We start from the raw sequence: 15,989 nt of genomic DNA, 5'->3' as shown, positions 1-15,989 counted from the left end.
AGTTACAGGGCTCTGTTGTGTTCATTTACCTGGTAGGGAAATTTAATTCCCTCCCCTACATGAGTTACTGCATGAAATTCTCTGGTTTGTGTTAGACAGGAAATCAAGAGCAGATTATAGTGGTCCCTTTTGTCTTTTATATATGAATAAATAAATAATCAGCAATGCCATTATCTTAATCATTATTCTTCTTCTCCCTTTCCTTACCCTCCCTTTGCCTGCAATGATTATTTCTGGTGTTCTGACTAAGCTTAGCCTGTAAGCTCTTTCAAACAGGAACAGTCAGTAAAATTTTCCCTAAATCCTTTTGACATTTAATAGGATTTAAGAGCCTAAGTCATTTTGGTGCTTTTGAAAATGTTCCTGGTGTCTTGTCTACGTTATGTGAGGTGCCTCAAATATAATAGATGTTGTATAAATGAAATACAGAAGGGAATGTTTTAGTTCCCCACCACCATCCTCAAAAAAAATTCAACTAAAAAAAAGCAGAGAAAGCCACTTAAAAACAAAACAAAACAAAAACCTAGCAATCCAAGCAGACAGGGCACATGCAGTAAACAGACATGTGGACAAATTCATCCCTGGTATAACCCAATTAATTTCAGTTCCAAACTCCTAAAAAGACTACAGACTTCAATAGAGTTCTACCCAGGATGAATTTAGCCCATGTTTATTCTGTTTAGTCACAGTATAGGAATGTATGAAAGAAATGCATGCTGGGCATTAGTTTCAATAGAACTCCATCTCTCAACAAACCTCCCAAAGCTGGAAAAAAATACATATGAATCTAACTTTCCAGACTCCATTACATCTACTGGACCAGATGCTGCTCTCAGCTGCACGAGTCTGAGTCTGAATCTCAATCTGAAGCAACTCCTTTCACTTCAGTGCAACTGAATTGAACCCACTGTGCCCAGCAATAACACACAACATTTTCCAAATCAGGCCTCAAAATATGTCTGTGAGGTAGGTAAGTATCATTATTTCCATTTTACAGATGAAGAAACTGAGGCAGATAGGTTAAGTGATTTGTTTGAGGTCATGCAGAGCAGCGATTAGAACTTAGGCATTTCTGGCTCACTGCACCCTGTTAAGTGAAAACCATACAGCTTCAAGAAGCAGCGCTGTTACAAAGTAGCATGGACTCTTCAGCATGGTCACTCCCAGAGGAAGCTGGAATTAATATGCAAATCAAGCAGAATTTTAGAAAGAGTGAACTCTGGTACCTTCTGTGAAGGCCAATGCAACATTGATCTAGCAAAGTATTTGCTGCCCCTATATATAATTTCAGTGAGGCTTTCACTCTTCAAAGTTGATCCTGCAGGCCTCACCGGTGGGAATCTGGCCTTAGTGAACTCTGCAGAATCAGTCCTTTAATATAGTGTAACTACATTTTATGAGCAGGAAAAATTTTAATGGAATGTGAAAAAAATGTGACAAGACATCTTTACATTTTAGTCAAACTGGAAATGGGAAAATGTCATTTTCTTCGTAAATCTTGTATAAAAGAGGCAACTACAGCCAGAAGCTGTAGTACTTAGGCAGGCAAAATTCCCACTGAAGGATATTTTTATGGTGAAAATTGAAACCTGTGAAAATGCTGTATATGGAGATTTGATTCTAAGAAGCCTGAATTAGTTATATGGTAAATATCAACTGTGAAGAGCATTTAAACAAAAAACACATTTAAATCATATGACTGATGCTAAAATGCCCATCTCCAATCTAGTTCCCCTCACTTCTTTTGGGGGTTCCTATTATTTGTCTGCTAAATGTAACAATTGCATCTCTTCTTTGCTATCATATACATGAATGAAACTGCTGCATTTACAGTGCAGAACATAAACCTGGATTTAAACTGATAGAGGAAACTGACAGAATGTGATTTTGCATGGCATGCTGGCCCAGTGAGGAATGAAACCAGGAGAAGATGTTTTGACTAATCCAGACTTCTGTTATAGAAAATATTTACCCTGTATAAATTCTCAATAAATCAGCAATTCTGATTATATCAATTTGGGGGGGGAGGGAGCGTTTCCCACATAGAATCATAGAATATCAGGGTTGGAAGGGACCTCAGGAGGTCATCTAGTCCAACCCCCTGCTCAAAGCAGGACCAATCCCCAATTAAATGAAGTTGCACATGAAGTTGCACAGGGAAATTCTTGACAGCAGTATGTGTTTGTGGTCAAAACACCAAGCTGCTGCCTTATAAATGAAATGCTTCCCATGCCCAATATAAGTACAAAAGGAGCAGCTTCTTCATTCCCCACCTATACTATCCCACAATGAAATGCTTAATAAACAATAGCTCAGATTTCCTACCTCTCATTGTTTTTTCCCCCCTACAGAATTCGGGGTCCTAATCAGAGAGGATAAGAACATGGTGCAGCCAGCGTGGGAACGATTCATCTGAGTAATCGCCCCCTTGGAAGTGAATCAGAAAACTCCCTTTTATTTATTACTTAGATAAAAGATGACTGGCTCCATGAGAGTCGTTCACCTCACCCCCCACAAATAAATTCCAGGGAACATTCCTGCTCATTTGTTCCCTGTAATGAATTACAAGTGGCTAGCACAGAAAGAGAGATGTCTGCTGATCCCTTTCTTTCTGCATCCCCCATGATATTTGCCAAACTTTCCTTAAAAACAGGGGTGAAGGTCGGGAGAACACCACCGAACAAATGGTCAAGCAGAAGTTCGAGCAGGGATTCAAATATCAGGTCTGTCTGAAGCTTTTGGTACCATCTTAACAAAGGCCGTGCTCAGAAGTAATGCTCCCCCCGGGGGGGCAGGGGGAGGAGGTAGGGTAATGCTTCAGTAACAGCAGCACCGTCATCCCCTCCTGTGGCTGCGAGATGTCATTTCAGTTCCTAGTAGCTGGTGAGGGAAGACCTGGCTCATTTTCCAAAGCAAGCACCTGACTGAGACCATAGAACCCTAGGGTGTTGTCAGTACAGGGCAGAAAGCAAACTCTTTGGGTAGGGCACTGGTCTGAGAACCAGGTGATCTGAGTCCTAATCCCAGCTCTCCCACTGGCCACAGGAAAGTCTCTTCACCTGTCTCCTAGTCTGTTTTATGTAGGTAGATTGTAAGCTGTTCGAGGCAAGGAAGGTCACTTCTTTTGGGTGCCATGAGGCTATTATATAAATAATAAAGAGTTTATAAAGCTACTTTGGTACATCTGCCTACTAAGGAAACAAGGTACTAAATACCCAGTGATACTGTTTTTAATTCACCCTCTAATGCATCATGATTTTCCTCTCAACATATCTATTTCCCATACAAAACAGATAAGTTTATTCTCTTTTAGAGACTCTAAAATTGAAAACAAAATACTTTGTATTGTTTGTCGCTTAATACAATTGTTGATTTTTCCAATACAACTACATATCTTTACTAAAGACACTTCTGCACAACTTAATTTATATTGGCCCACTGGAAATGTGTCAATTTCCACTGTATTTATTGCTATATTTAGTCAGCAATCATTATCTGACTAAACTAAACTCTGCAAAGGTTTTCATAACAGGGACACTGGAATTGATCATATGTATTGAATTAGTCATGTAGTCGTATCTATATAAACAAATGAGGGAAAATCCGTATTGTTCCCAAATAAAAAGCAAGGCAATAGTGTTCTTTTATCATTCATAAGATTCTTTGCCCATATAAATAGTATCTTTGTAAAATGAAGAGGGAAAATGGAAAAGAAGGGAAATAATTTTTTTTGTTTTGATTTCAGTGCTTTATAGGTTTAAGCCTTATAAGTTTTGAAAATAATAAAACCCCAAAATAAAAGTTACTATTTTGATCTGTAATAAGGAAAAGAATTGTTTGATTTCAGCTTTTCAATTTCAGAGGTGACTTGTGGATAATCAGGGAAGAAGCTGTTCTTTCTATGAAATTACAAAAGAAGCAATACATGTTTTAAAAGCTCAGATGGAACCCACGCTCAAAACTCCCTCTCCATGTCTCAATCCAAAGTGGTTTTGCAGTGGAATAAACATCTCTGATCTAAGACAGCTGCCTGTAATCAAAGGCCGCCCATCAACACTAGACTGGGCCAAGATGCAATTGATAAATATACACTATTGACAATGAAAGGGGAGAGAGAGTGTAAAGGAGTGTTTCCCCCATGGCCTCAGGCTGTGTGAATGGTAACAGTTTACCCATTATTCATTTGATTTGTTTTTTAACACTTTTGACATCTAATCTTATCTGCTAATACCCAAGATTTAGTTACCAAGGTGAATTTTTCACACTAGGAGCACAGTGATTTGACTCCCTCCCTCCCTCAGGTCTATTGACTTTTCCGTTGTAGGTAAAAACAGTGACTAACCCATATCAAAAAAAAAAAAAAAGTATACTTTTAACGTTCGCCACTCCCCCAGGACAACATTTGTGAAAAAGAATTAAAAATATTACACCACCTGAAAAGGAAAGTTCTGACAATTGGGGGAGGGAGTTCGATTGAGGATAGACCTGAAAGCAAATAGTTAAAGACCATTCAGAACATATGTGAATAGTACATCCAGTCAGGCTTGCCTGTAAAATAACAATTTATTTTAATACTTAAAAAACACAATCCAGTGATAAATGTCAATTACCAATTATCAGCATAAAGTGCCAAATAGCCATACAACCTTTTTAATAAACAAAACATATTGGAATGTCTCTTAGTTTTAACTTTTTTAATACACTGTTCAGAAAGCTAGCCTTTAAAATTCTCTGATTGAGATTTATCCTGCCCACTCTCTCATCGGGACACACACAGACTTTAAAGTACCACTAAAACCATGTTGTGCATAGCATCAGTTTGATTTATTGCCATTATTCTTTCCTTTGGGTGTTTTTAAATAAGTCCACAAATTACAAACCACCTCCAAGGCACTAGACCACAAAACAAAAACAAGATCTCCACGGAGTGTTGATACTGCAGCTCTAAGCTCTATATGAGGCTTTTAGTGCATGGCAGACTTCATCACTTGAGATTTAGGTCACTTTGGAACATTTTTTTTTTTAAAAGAAAACAACAACAGAAACAAACAAACAAGTCCGCAAGTTGTTCTCCTGGTCTCAATGGTGCTGTAATGAGAAGCCAAAGTTTCAGTTCTTAATTGTCTTCTGGAATTTTTTGTTTCCTGAAGTGTTTAAGTAAGAAGCTTTATACAGTCAAAAAAAGTATAAAATAAAAAAATGTAAAAAGTAATACCTTTGGAAGCTACGTTTTTGCTTTAAAAAAAGAAGAAGAAGATTCCTGTCCAATACGTGAGCACCACCTTTTGGCATAAAGTTTATCAAAGCCACACAAGACAGCCAGTTCTCTTGCACTCTCCATATTATTAATATGTGTTTCAAAGGCAAAACAATATTTTAAACCAGGATTTGGGAACCTTTTATTTTTAATTAAAAAGAAAGTTCAGTGCTCCCATCCTGGGGTTTTTTTGTTTTTCATTTTTTGGTTTGGTTTTGTTTTTTTTTTGTTCTTTTTTTGTTTTTGTTTTTGTTTTTTTTTTTTGTCTGTGTCTGTTCTGAATTTGGTATAAAGTCTGGAGGGGAAGTTAGTTCATGGGTGCTGGAGAGTTCAGCATTTAAGTTTGGAAGGTTTAAGCTCCTTTACTTGCGTATGCAGTGTCTTGTGGACAGCTAGAGTTCTGGACTGGCAAAAGCCTTTCCCACATTCTTGGCACTTAAAAGGCTTTTCTTTAGAATGAATATACCTGGGGAGAGAGAATATAGATTTACAAATAGTGACAATTCAATCAGGTGACCTCTCAAAAACCACCCCTTGTTTGTGGCCTACTTTCCAAACTACTGCTGAGGCCCAAATATGAGATGCCCAGAAGCCAGAATGGGGGACGGGGGATCACATTCATGCAGGAAGCACACAGTGTTATGGGAACCATTCTTTTACTGTAAATACCTGGCTCTAATGGCCACTCTGTATTTCTGATTAAAATTACTTTCAAAAATAAAAAGAAAGGGCCATCCCAAATTGCCTGCAGGGAAAGCGGACAGATGAGGGTATGGTCCTCAGTGGTGTACAGGAAGTCAAGTAAACTTCTATAAGGGATTCACCTGCCAGATCAAGATGCCTCAATCACTTGGGGCATTACTAAATGGTACAAAGCAGCAAGAAGCCTAATGTGACAATCCTGCACTTACAGGGGGAAATGGACTAGCTCACCTTTCTATTTGTGGTACAGGAGAGGGACAGAGCCAAGCAAAGCCTGTGCTTATAACCCCCCCCCCCCATTAAAATGCTGGAGTTACCTGTGATCCCGCAGGTGATCTTGCCTTCGGAACGCTTTGTGGCAAATGTCACACGTGTAGGGCCTTTCATCGGTGTGGGTTCTTTCGTGAATCAAAAGGTTATAGGACTTGGTGAAGTGTCTGCCACAGAATTTGCAGACGAATTCCTTCTTGGTTTTGGAAGGTAACCTTCCCCGGGTGGGTTTCTTCTCTGGGGAGAGCTTAGTTACCTCCAGCAAGGAGCCGAGCCCCGGAGGCGAGCTCTGGCTGTCCGCCTGGCCCAGTTTAGAGTGATCCTCTTGGGTGGCGGCCACAGCGAGGTTGGCAAAATCAAACCGGGGTTTGGCTTTGAGGGGCAGGCTGGTGGCTTCTTGCTTGGGCTGGATGACGTGTGGGAACAAAGGGAAGGCAGGCAGCTGGAACCTGGCGTCCACCAAGCTGGACACCCCGGGCACCTTGGAGAAGGAAGAGCGAGGCAAATGCATGGCTGGGTAACCCAATGTCCACTGGTGCAGGTGAACGGCGTGCAGGGCGCTGAAGCCGTACAGGTTGGGCAGGTGGTCCGAGGGCACCGCGGGCAGCCCGTTGAACGCTTGGAGGAAGGAGTAGTTAGTGAGCTGCAGGGAGGGGTGAATGGGCACGGGGGCCGGCAGAGTCTTACTTCCCATGGTGTCCACCGGGGAGGAGGATCTGGGAGCAGGGAAGGCGAGTGTCTGGAGGAGAAAGAGAGACAAAGACCTGTAACAGGGAGACCACAGAGACAGGTCCGCCACGCCGCCTGCTGCTCTCCTTTGCCTAGGGCCGGCTGCGGAGCCCCGGGCTGCTGGGCGCATCCCAGAGCCCAGGGCAGGTCAGTGGAAAGGTGCCCATTGCTTGTAGTGGCTCTGGCGCGGTGCGCCTCGGCCCCTTCCCACGGCAGCCGTGCAAGCCTCAGGCTGGCTGCACAGATCTGCAGGTCGTTAGGAGCCCTTTCATCTGCCCACTCCCCGCCGCCAAGCCTGCTCCTAACACAAACCATCCCTCGGTAGCCCTGGCTCGCTGCAGCGCGGCCTCCTCCGCTTTGCGCACCGCTCGCTGGGGAGGACCCTCCAGGTAGGCTGTGTGTAACTTCAGGCTACTCGGCTGCACACCCCCAGGCTTCACCCCCAAGCCACCCAGATTTCTCCCCTGCAGCTCCCGCTGGAGTCAATGGCAGATCCCCTCGTGAGCCCCAGGGGACACCGTTTTTCCTGGCAACTCGCACGGTAAAGAGTTAAAACTCAAGCGCATCGCCGCCGTATCCTGCCCGTACGAAGCAAGGGCTCGCCCTCTGCCGCCCAGAGGAGTGACAGGGCTCCCCGCCGAGCCCACCAAACTTTGACCTCCAATTTGCTTTGGAAAGTAGAGCGCGAGGGTTTTACTCTCGCCAGCTTCCAGCCCCTGCGTCTGGATAGCGGCGTCCCACAGCGCTCCCCCTTAGCCCCTTCCCAGTCCAGCCACATCCACTCAGCTGCCTCCTCCTGGCTTCTGCATGGGAACAAGGGCAAAGCCGGGGCCAGAGGTGCTGGAACTATTTGTATAGTGGGGGTGCTGAGAGCCATTAAACCAAACTGTAAACCCTATAAGTGATGGAAACCACTTCAAACCCCTAGGGCCAGCACCTATGGCTGGAGGGGTGGGGGGAGGATGTTTATTGGAAGCTAGTCGTCCCCTCCTCCCTTTAAGGCTGATAATAGTAAATATTAAAGCCCTGCGTCCCGGTGGCAAGTCTGATTTTTCTTTCTTGTTTCCTTTGGAAGGGGACGAGCTTGGCCGAGACCTTCTCTAATCAGGCTAAACAATGTCTTAATAAAACCCCATTTGAAAATTCGGAGCTAGCAAGAGCCTTTCCACAGCCACTTTGCAGGGTGCTACCTCTCCCCAGAGCAGTCAAGCCGGGGGATCTTCACACAGCAAGAGTTGCCCAGATAGAACTGCGCTGCCCCCTGGCACGCCCGCGATTTTCAGTCAGATCTCCGCGCTGAACCCACAGGCCGATCGGCTCAATCGCTGCCACTCTGCGGGCTCCCGCACCCTCCCGTTTGCGGGTTTGCACTGAGGCCGGGGGGAGACTCAGACTCGCCCGAGGTAGTACAAGCAAAGCCCACTCCTCTGCTAAAGTCTGATTTAAAAAAAAACCCCCTTTGAAGTCAAGGGGAACTTGGGATGGGACCGGAGTATTTTCAAATCAGGGTCCCTCATGCAGTCCCAGCCAGACCGCTGCACGGCACCTCGGAAGGCAAAGGAGATATTGACGGAGAGAAAAACGTAGGTAACTGGGACTATCTGACCCTTCCCTCAATCACAGTAATTAACGCGCGCACCTCTCCAGCCAACCGTTTGGCAAGGGGTGCAGCTCTCTAGGGGGAACAGCGGCAGATATTTGAAAGCTCGCCCCTCTTAAATGACACATTTGGTTTTTGGGGGGAGGGGGGTGCTCGCTCTTCTATGATTTGGTTCTCCACGTTTATTTCCCCAGCAACCAGTGATTGCCCAGAGAGTGTCTTCTGGTACTGCTATTTTGGGGCCCTGGGGACAGATAGTAATGTGCGACCGTATTTCTAATGCCAAACTGCTAGTTCCTCTAAGCATTTATCAAAAGCGATTCTCCCCCCGACCCATGGCAGAACGATTATGGATTTCTGATCAAGAAGAAGGGACTTCCTGACATATTAAGGCCCCGTTTGGAGAAGAGTTTACAAACGCGCACCAGATTGCTAGCTCTCTCTCTAGACCCAGGCGCAAAGGAAACCTGATGGCGGAAGAGTTCTAGATCCCAGACAAACAAAAGATTTATATATGGATGCGATTAAAAGGAAACTCGCAGTTGCAAAAGCTATATTGGGGGTGGAGGGCTAAGGCGGGAGATTATGAGAGGGGGATTTTTTTTTCCTCAGAATAGCCCCATCCTCTACCCCAAGGCCACCTTTCATGCCGCTTTACATAAATCAGCCGCAGGAAAGGAGACCCAAATCCGATAGGAATTCCATCGCAATGACCCAGAATAAAAGCGTGGGGCATTTTTTCCAAGATTTGCCTTTTGCTCATTGGATACATTTTGTATAGCGGCTGATTAAAAAACCATACACATTACTTCCCCAGTCCCATAACTGTTCAAGGGCCAGTGGTCCAACCTGCGTTTGAGATTTGTTCTTCGGCCGGAGAAACAAACATTGCTTAGTTTTAATATAGTGCCAGGTGTCTTCTTTTTGCGACACAAGTGTCTTGATCCCTTATTTCAGGAACAAACTAAACTAAACACAGAGCTGCCCACTCCGCCTAGATGCCCGAACTATCTGGCTGCCACATCGGTTACAATTCTAAAACATTACACTGGCTCATTCTGATCTCTGAAACGTGTCAAGCGACAGCAAACCTCAACGGATTTCGAGCCCAGAATTCTGGGCCCCTCCCCTCTTTTCATATCATACGTTGTATTTAAAAAACAAACAAACCCGAAATATAAAACACAACACCCCCCCCGGACAGATTTAGGTAAAATCCTGTTTTACAGGGACGTCCCATTTTTACAGAAAATCGGTTTCCGTTTTCCAGACGAATACATGGGCAACGATTCTTTCAAGCAAAAGGAAGAGCAAAAATGATTCATAATAGCACCCATTGTCCTAATTATGTTGTTTGCTAGAAGCAGTATTATCCCTTTTTTTAAAAGGAAGGGGCTCAGAGGGCGGAGCGTTCAGGTTGATACAAGTTTGTTGGCATCCTTCCAGAAATGAAAGCTACACTTTTGCTCGGTACAGCTGGGGTAGTCAAAAATATAGATAAAGAGCAGCTTATTTTCGTAGAGAAGTCTCTCTTAGGGACATCAAAGGGAATGTGTATTTCTCTCCGCAGTACTTTTCTACTCTTTCCCTTCCCCACAGAGAGATCAATGTTTCTTTGATTTCGGTGTCACCTCTACCTTTAATTCTGCTTCATGTAAACAGATCGTTATCTCTTTTTTTAAAGGAGCCTGTGAGTTATTTGCTTGAATCGCCCCCACCCCCATCGCAATAAAACTGTACAGTTTTTAAACACAAGATTTGCTTGCTGAGTAATTGAGAGCAAGCCACTTGTGTACTGACACAGGACTGAAACAAAACCCACTCTTGCCAAGATAAATTTACCCTGCAAAATAAGATCATAAACTTGAAAGACAACATCTGTCCCCAGCTTTCTTACCCTTTGTCCTATTTTGGAGATTTGGTCATGCTATTGTCTAATTGCCATTGTTTTACAATCATAGGAATCTTTACATTCCAGATAAATTCAATCTAAATATTCATCTCTATTTATAAATAAGAAAAAATTGGGGAAAAACTTGTTATTGGTAGCCTCTCATGAATCGAAATTAAATTAATCTCACGGTAATCTTGTGGTTAGTCAGTCTTTCTACTTTTCACTTTGAATTATCTATTTCTGATGTGTCTTTTGAGAGGGATATTTGTTATATTAAATACTTGACTCATAAATAATGAGTTTTACTGATTAGTTCCACATGGGGGAATAGATGAAGTAAATTAGCCTGAAATGTTGCTTATTTTTACAAACATGATAAATTGGTGGTTATAAAACTTCAGATTCTTGGGGCCTTAGAGGGTGGGGGAATATCTAGAACTCCTGCCACGAGGCTCATCTGTCAAAAAACCACCCTGTTTCGAATGAACTATTTAAAATTTGTTAGCCAAATCCCTTCGATTAAACTGGAACGGTCTGCAGAATTTTATCAGATTTATCAGTAGCCAATATTTCCTTCAAGGAGACAGAATTTGCATCAGCGTAAACGAGGAAATTATCGTTTACCTGTGTTTAGGAAACTAGCTGCAAAGGGAATTGGGGCTGTAAGTTGTTCTTTCGCTCTGCATTTGAGAGCGTGATGCTCTGGAGAATACAACGAGAGAATTCCGCGCCGATTCATTCAGATTATTAATGGAGTGTGCAGAATCTATTAAGGAAGGTTTATTCGGGTCTAATCGAGCGTGGAGGAGTTAATTGCTTACATTGATGAGGACTGGAAGGACTAAGGCAGCATATCTCTGCTAAATCCTTATAAAATCATCATTCACATTTTATCATGAAATCAGCGCTGACACGCTTTACGGACCACCGTTGCGAATGCTGATTAATACAGGCATATGTTAGACTCAGGGAAAAAAAATCCAGTTCACTACAGCTTGCTCAATTTAAGTATTCAGTGCAGCCTTTTCAACCACTCAGTCCGGATCCTCACGAGACAGCAATTATGATGTTCTTACAGTGGAATTAAACATGCCAATTTAACGTCTTTTGCCCCCTTCCAAGCCCAGCAGTGCTTTGGGAATGCCCTCCGCTCGAAAGCATGCATGTGGGCTTCCTAGGGGTGTCATTTCATACACAAACCAGCTGAGCAATTAGAAAAATACCTGCGCGCGTAAAAGTTTCATTTATGATCGGATTACTTTTTTTTTTTTTTTTTTAATAATGGTTGTACCCTCTTCACACGAGAGTCCGGAAGTCCTGGCCTTCCTCCCACGTTATGGAGCAAACGGTGCTCCGTAAATAACCGGTAATAGCAATTTTTTCTTCCCTCCGCAACCCCCTTTTCCCTTAGCTCCCCGAAACCAAGTATTGGCAAGAAGACAACGACAGTGACCTCTCCAATGTCTCTAGCTCTCGCAGGCCACCGAGAGCGGAGTTCGCTCCCCTAGGCCTCAGGCAATCAAACCACGCAGGTTTTCAGCTAATCTCCTGCCACCACAGATCTTTAGATCTATGTATCCTGCGGTGTCACTCTGCTGTCGGAAGGTGACCGCATTAAGCTGCCCCAGCATCTTGATCTGGTCCCTATTTATGTTTTTTACGGGGCTGGGTACGTTTTTAATTGGACCAACAGTGCACCTGCTGGGGGGGTCAACAACTCCAAGCACATTTCTTGAGTTTACCAACTTCAACAGCAATCTACAAAAGGTCCAGGTTTTATAGCGTTCCCTCCGGACAGCCAGAAATAACAACAACAATGAATAATCCTCGGTTTTGCACTAACATTTGGCGGAATGGCCTGGAAAGAAGCGAGCTTCTCTCTGCACAGAACTTCCTCCGAACGGACGTAACACATCAGCCTCCTGTCAGTTCTGCTCTGGCGGAAAGAGGCGAGTGGTGCCTGGGAACTAAAACGCGCGGAACTGCGTACACAATGATACAAATCTAAACGCTCAAGTCTACACGGTGCTGGCTCTCGAGACTAACCCCGGGGTTCGCAGACTGCAGGTCAGTTTCATCTCCGTTTAAAAGCATAGCTTGGCCGCACTGTGGGAGGAGCAGCTCCATATGCGATAGGCATGCTTTTAAATAGCAGCAAAATATCCAAGCACCCTTTAAAGACTTTCAGACCGGTTCCCCTCACCCCGCGCCCCCAAAGAAAAAAAAAGTCCTTCTAACGACAGCAGATCTGTCCCTTCACCTTCACTGTCCCAGGTACAGGGTGGGGGGGACACTTTGGACTGAGGTAGCCAACCACAGAGACTTGGGAAAAAAATAAAAGGAGTCGTTGGTTTTTTATTTACCTAATCCCGATCTGTGCTCCACCGCTGGCAGAAGTGACAAGATCCGGGGCTAAATTGGAGCTGGTAAAAAAGTTGGGCTAAGTTAGTGGCTCTCGTGGCCTCTCTGTGCACTGCTCTTCCCCGCCCCCCCTCCCGCCCCCACTGCTCCTCCAGCTGGGTACAGACAGATCCTAGAGAGCAGAGGGAGCCAGGTGCTCCTGCGGATGGAGATGGTGAGAGTCTCTCTCCCTCCTCCTCCTGCTGCTGCTGCTGTCTGTGGGTCTGAGGGCAAGCGCGCCTTAGAGAAGCCGAGCTCAGACTGGAGTGATCCCTTCCCTCCAGCCTCCTCCTTATTTCAACCCCCAACCGGACGCTGGGCATGCGCACTACGGGGGGAAAGTGTCTCGCTGGGAAGATCCAACTTTTCAACTCTCCAGCTTGTTACGGGGCAGCCAGATTCCAGCCCGCACGGCTCCCAGGGCATCTCCCTGCGGGCACCCGCGGGCGAGCCGGGCTCCGAAGCCACGCCTGGCAGCCTCAGCGCCCCAGCCAGGGAGTCAGCTGTCCCCTCCGCCCCGAGGAGCCCGGAGCTGCCCCGTTCTGGCAGTCCCCTTCCCCTGCTCCCCCGCGCAGCCCCTAAGCCGCGCTCACTCCACTCCCCTGGGCCCGGGGTAGAGCCGCTCACGGCCCAGCGGCAGGGTCCTCTCCGGGTCAGAACTCACAGATTGCCCCTGGGGCAGGATTTGGCCCCACTGGGATCTACTTCCCTGGCAGATTGCAGTGGATCCACGCTGCCCGGAGACCAGATTCCCTGTCCATACCCCCAGCTGGATCCATTCTCCAAACCCCGCACAAGATCCACCCTCCATCTCCCGCACCACATACCGGTGAAGAATCCACTCGCGGATAAGACCCATTTAACCCGGGCTCAGCCTTTCCCAGCATCCTTGGCAGGATCCACTCCCCAGGCTAGATTCACAGATCCAGCCCGCCTGACCTCGATCCACTCGCTCCATTCTCCTCCATTGGAGAGCTACTCCCTGGAACGAGTTTCCACACGGTGTGAAAACAGCCAGGTCCCTAACCCTCTCCTGCGGTTTTAGCCCTCTCGTTTGAATCCGGGGTCAGACAATTTAGGCAAAGCAAAGTAGCCCTTGAAAGAAAGAGGTTAAACGGGCTTTATAATTAATCCCGGGGCCATAACCCCCTTGCTTATTTGTTGTTCTATTCATCCATCCGTTCACACTCTTGAGGTCTGTGAAGGAGAACATTGCCGGAGTATATTATATGATCCCGAAGAACAACGAGAGTAATATAATACGTGGGCGAAGACAGATTTGTCAGGCGAACATCGTTTTGTGCTCAGGGATTAGCGTGTTATTTGCATGGCTACCTTGTCACGGTCACACTGTTACAATTACTTTGCAAGCCTCAGCAGAAACCCGGGTTATCCTATTGGGCGATAAAATAAGTGATGAAAATGAAAATTCCGCGGATGAATATTCAACATCATGAACGCCTTTGCGTGCCCATTTTCTCCAAAGAACAGCGCAATTTAGAGGCGCACAAGGTGATCAACTAGCCCTCAGAGGACAAATATGTTTCAGGTTTTCTTCCACTTCTGTGGAAAATGAATGGCACTTCTAATGTTCAGGGGCAATGATGACACAGACAAGATCCCATGCCATCTCTCTCTCAAAGCCAGCATTTTTATTAATATTCCTCGGAACAAAAATGTATGAAGGGTAATAATTTGGAAAAGTGCTTTTAAATAAGGAACAACTACCGTTGGATAGTGTTGTTATGTAAAACAAATAAGATGCTTATCTCACCCCCGGTACAACAGAATAAAATACATCACCAAAATGCACCTCCTTACTAGAGAGTTCTCTATTCCCAGATAAGAGGGACGCTTCTTTGTGTGTATGTGTGTTGTTTGTATGTATTTTTAAAACAGAATCAAGCAAGCCTTCAATTTAGAAATAAACCACTTAAGCATCAAACGCTAATAATAAACAAGCAAACAAATAGTACCTGCAGCTGCTCAGATGGAAATAAAACTAACCTCCAGCTTCACTGACCTCCCTCCCTCCCAACAAATAAATCAATGAACCGCGCCGGAGCAACAAAGTCAAGTTTTGTCTTAGACAAGCTATCGCCTTTATTAGAGCACGGGGCACTTTTTTGGGAGGAGGAGGGAAATGGGTAATTAGTTATCCAAATCTAGTTTAAAATTAAAGTGGGCAGTGGGAATACAATTCAAGCGTTTAGGATAACTGAGCTGTGTGGGACGTGGACGATGCCTGGATTGTATTGTATTATATTTATGCATGTGTTAAACATAAATATGTTTCGAATTGTCAAGCAACTGGCGTTTTACCTGAAGTTTCGGGTTAACTGCCTCGTTAAGTGTATTTGTCTTAAATATCTGGTGTTTGGATTGCAGGGGGGGAGCTGGCCCAAAACTTTTACCCTCCGATGATTTCTTTTATGGTGTCCCTGGTTAATTTGCATTATGTCAACTCGCAACAGCGGGGAACATAATACCCGTGCGGGGATTCACAGTCACCATTAACACTGACACGCAGGGAATCTACTTTCCTTTCCTCGGGAGTATCTGCTGTCGAGGAGGAATGTTAGACTTTAAAGACAGGTTTCAGAGTAGCAGCCCTGTTAGTCTGCATCCGCAAACAGAAAAGGAGGACTTGTGGCACCCGAGAGACTAAGAGACTCGTAAGAAGAAAAGGCATCTGCTTCCAACGTTAGCCACGTTGTTGGGAATGAGACGCTATTGTGACCGGTTCAAGAAGCTGAATTTTCCTTTATCCCTGGTACCTCCCGGCTGGAGCGCAGGGCGCGGAACCTGCCCATGACTCCGACTCCCAAAGACCTCGGGAAGCCAAAGATACAGTACCAATTTCTGTTCCCAGTTACACCCCTGTAAACCCAGAGTAATAATTGACCTGACTTGGCTTCGGATTCACTCCTGGGTAATTGGGAGCAGAAGCTGGCTCGACGAAACAATTTTCTGAGGCTTTTTTATCTTTTTAAAAAAAATCACAGCAGACTATGGTTTGGCTTTCTATCACACCTGGATTTTTGATTCAGGTGGAAGTCTCAGAGAGACAATCCCGATGTTTGTTTTACTCACACACACAACAACACCCGCCCACGAATGTACTGAATATACACTTC

General features: G+C 44.9%; 1 protein-coding gene across 3 annotated transcripts; it reads right to left on the bottom strand.

Moving 5' to 3' along the window:
- Positions 1-4,577: 4,577 nt before the first annotated feature.
- On the bottom strand, positions 4,578-14,041 carry OSR1 (odd-skipped related transcription factor 1). 3 transcript variants are annotated; one of them, XM_084622739.1, is made up of 4 exons: positions 13,680-14,039; positions 12,816-12,875; positions 6,277-6,968; positions 4,578-5,723 (listed from the first exon to the last, which is right to left on the bottom strand). In XM_084622739.1, exons 3-4 carry the CDS (start codon positions 6,921-6,923, stop codon positions 5,588-5,590), a joined length of 783 nt encoding a protein of 260 aa, XP_084478865.1. In that variant the 5' UTR covers positions 6,924-6,968; positions 12,816-12,875; positions 13,680-14,039; the 3' UTR covers positions 4,578-5,587. The 3 variants fall into 3 exon arrangements, with proteins under 3 accessions (XP_084478865.1, XP_084478863.1, XP_084478864.1); XM_084622737.1 differs by lacking the exon at positions 12,816-12,875 and having other exon boundaries at positions 13,680-14,041; XM_084622738.1 differs by lacking the exon at positions 13,680-14,039 and having other exon boundaries at positions 12,816-13,143.
- Between the last annotated feature and the right edge of the window lie 1,948 nt (positions 14,042-15,989).

The sequence above is a fragment of the Lepidochelys olivacea genome (genome assembly GCF_965140295.1).
Source record: "Lepidochelys olivacea isolate rLepOli2 genome assembly, chromosome: 3".
Lineage (NCBI taxonomy): Eukaryota > Metazoa > Chordata > Testudines > Cheloniidae > Lepidochelys > Lepidochelys olivacea.
Note: the sequence above shows the minus strand (reverse complement) of the source record. Positions and strands in the feature narration are given on the sequence as shown.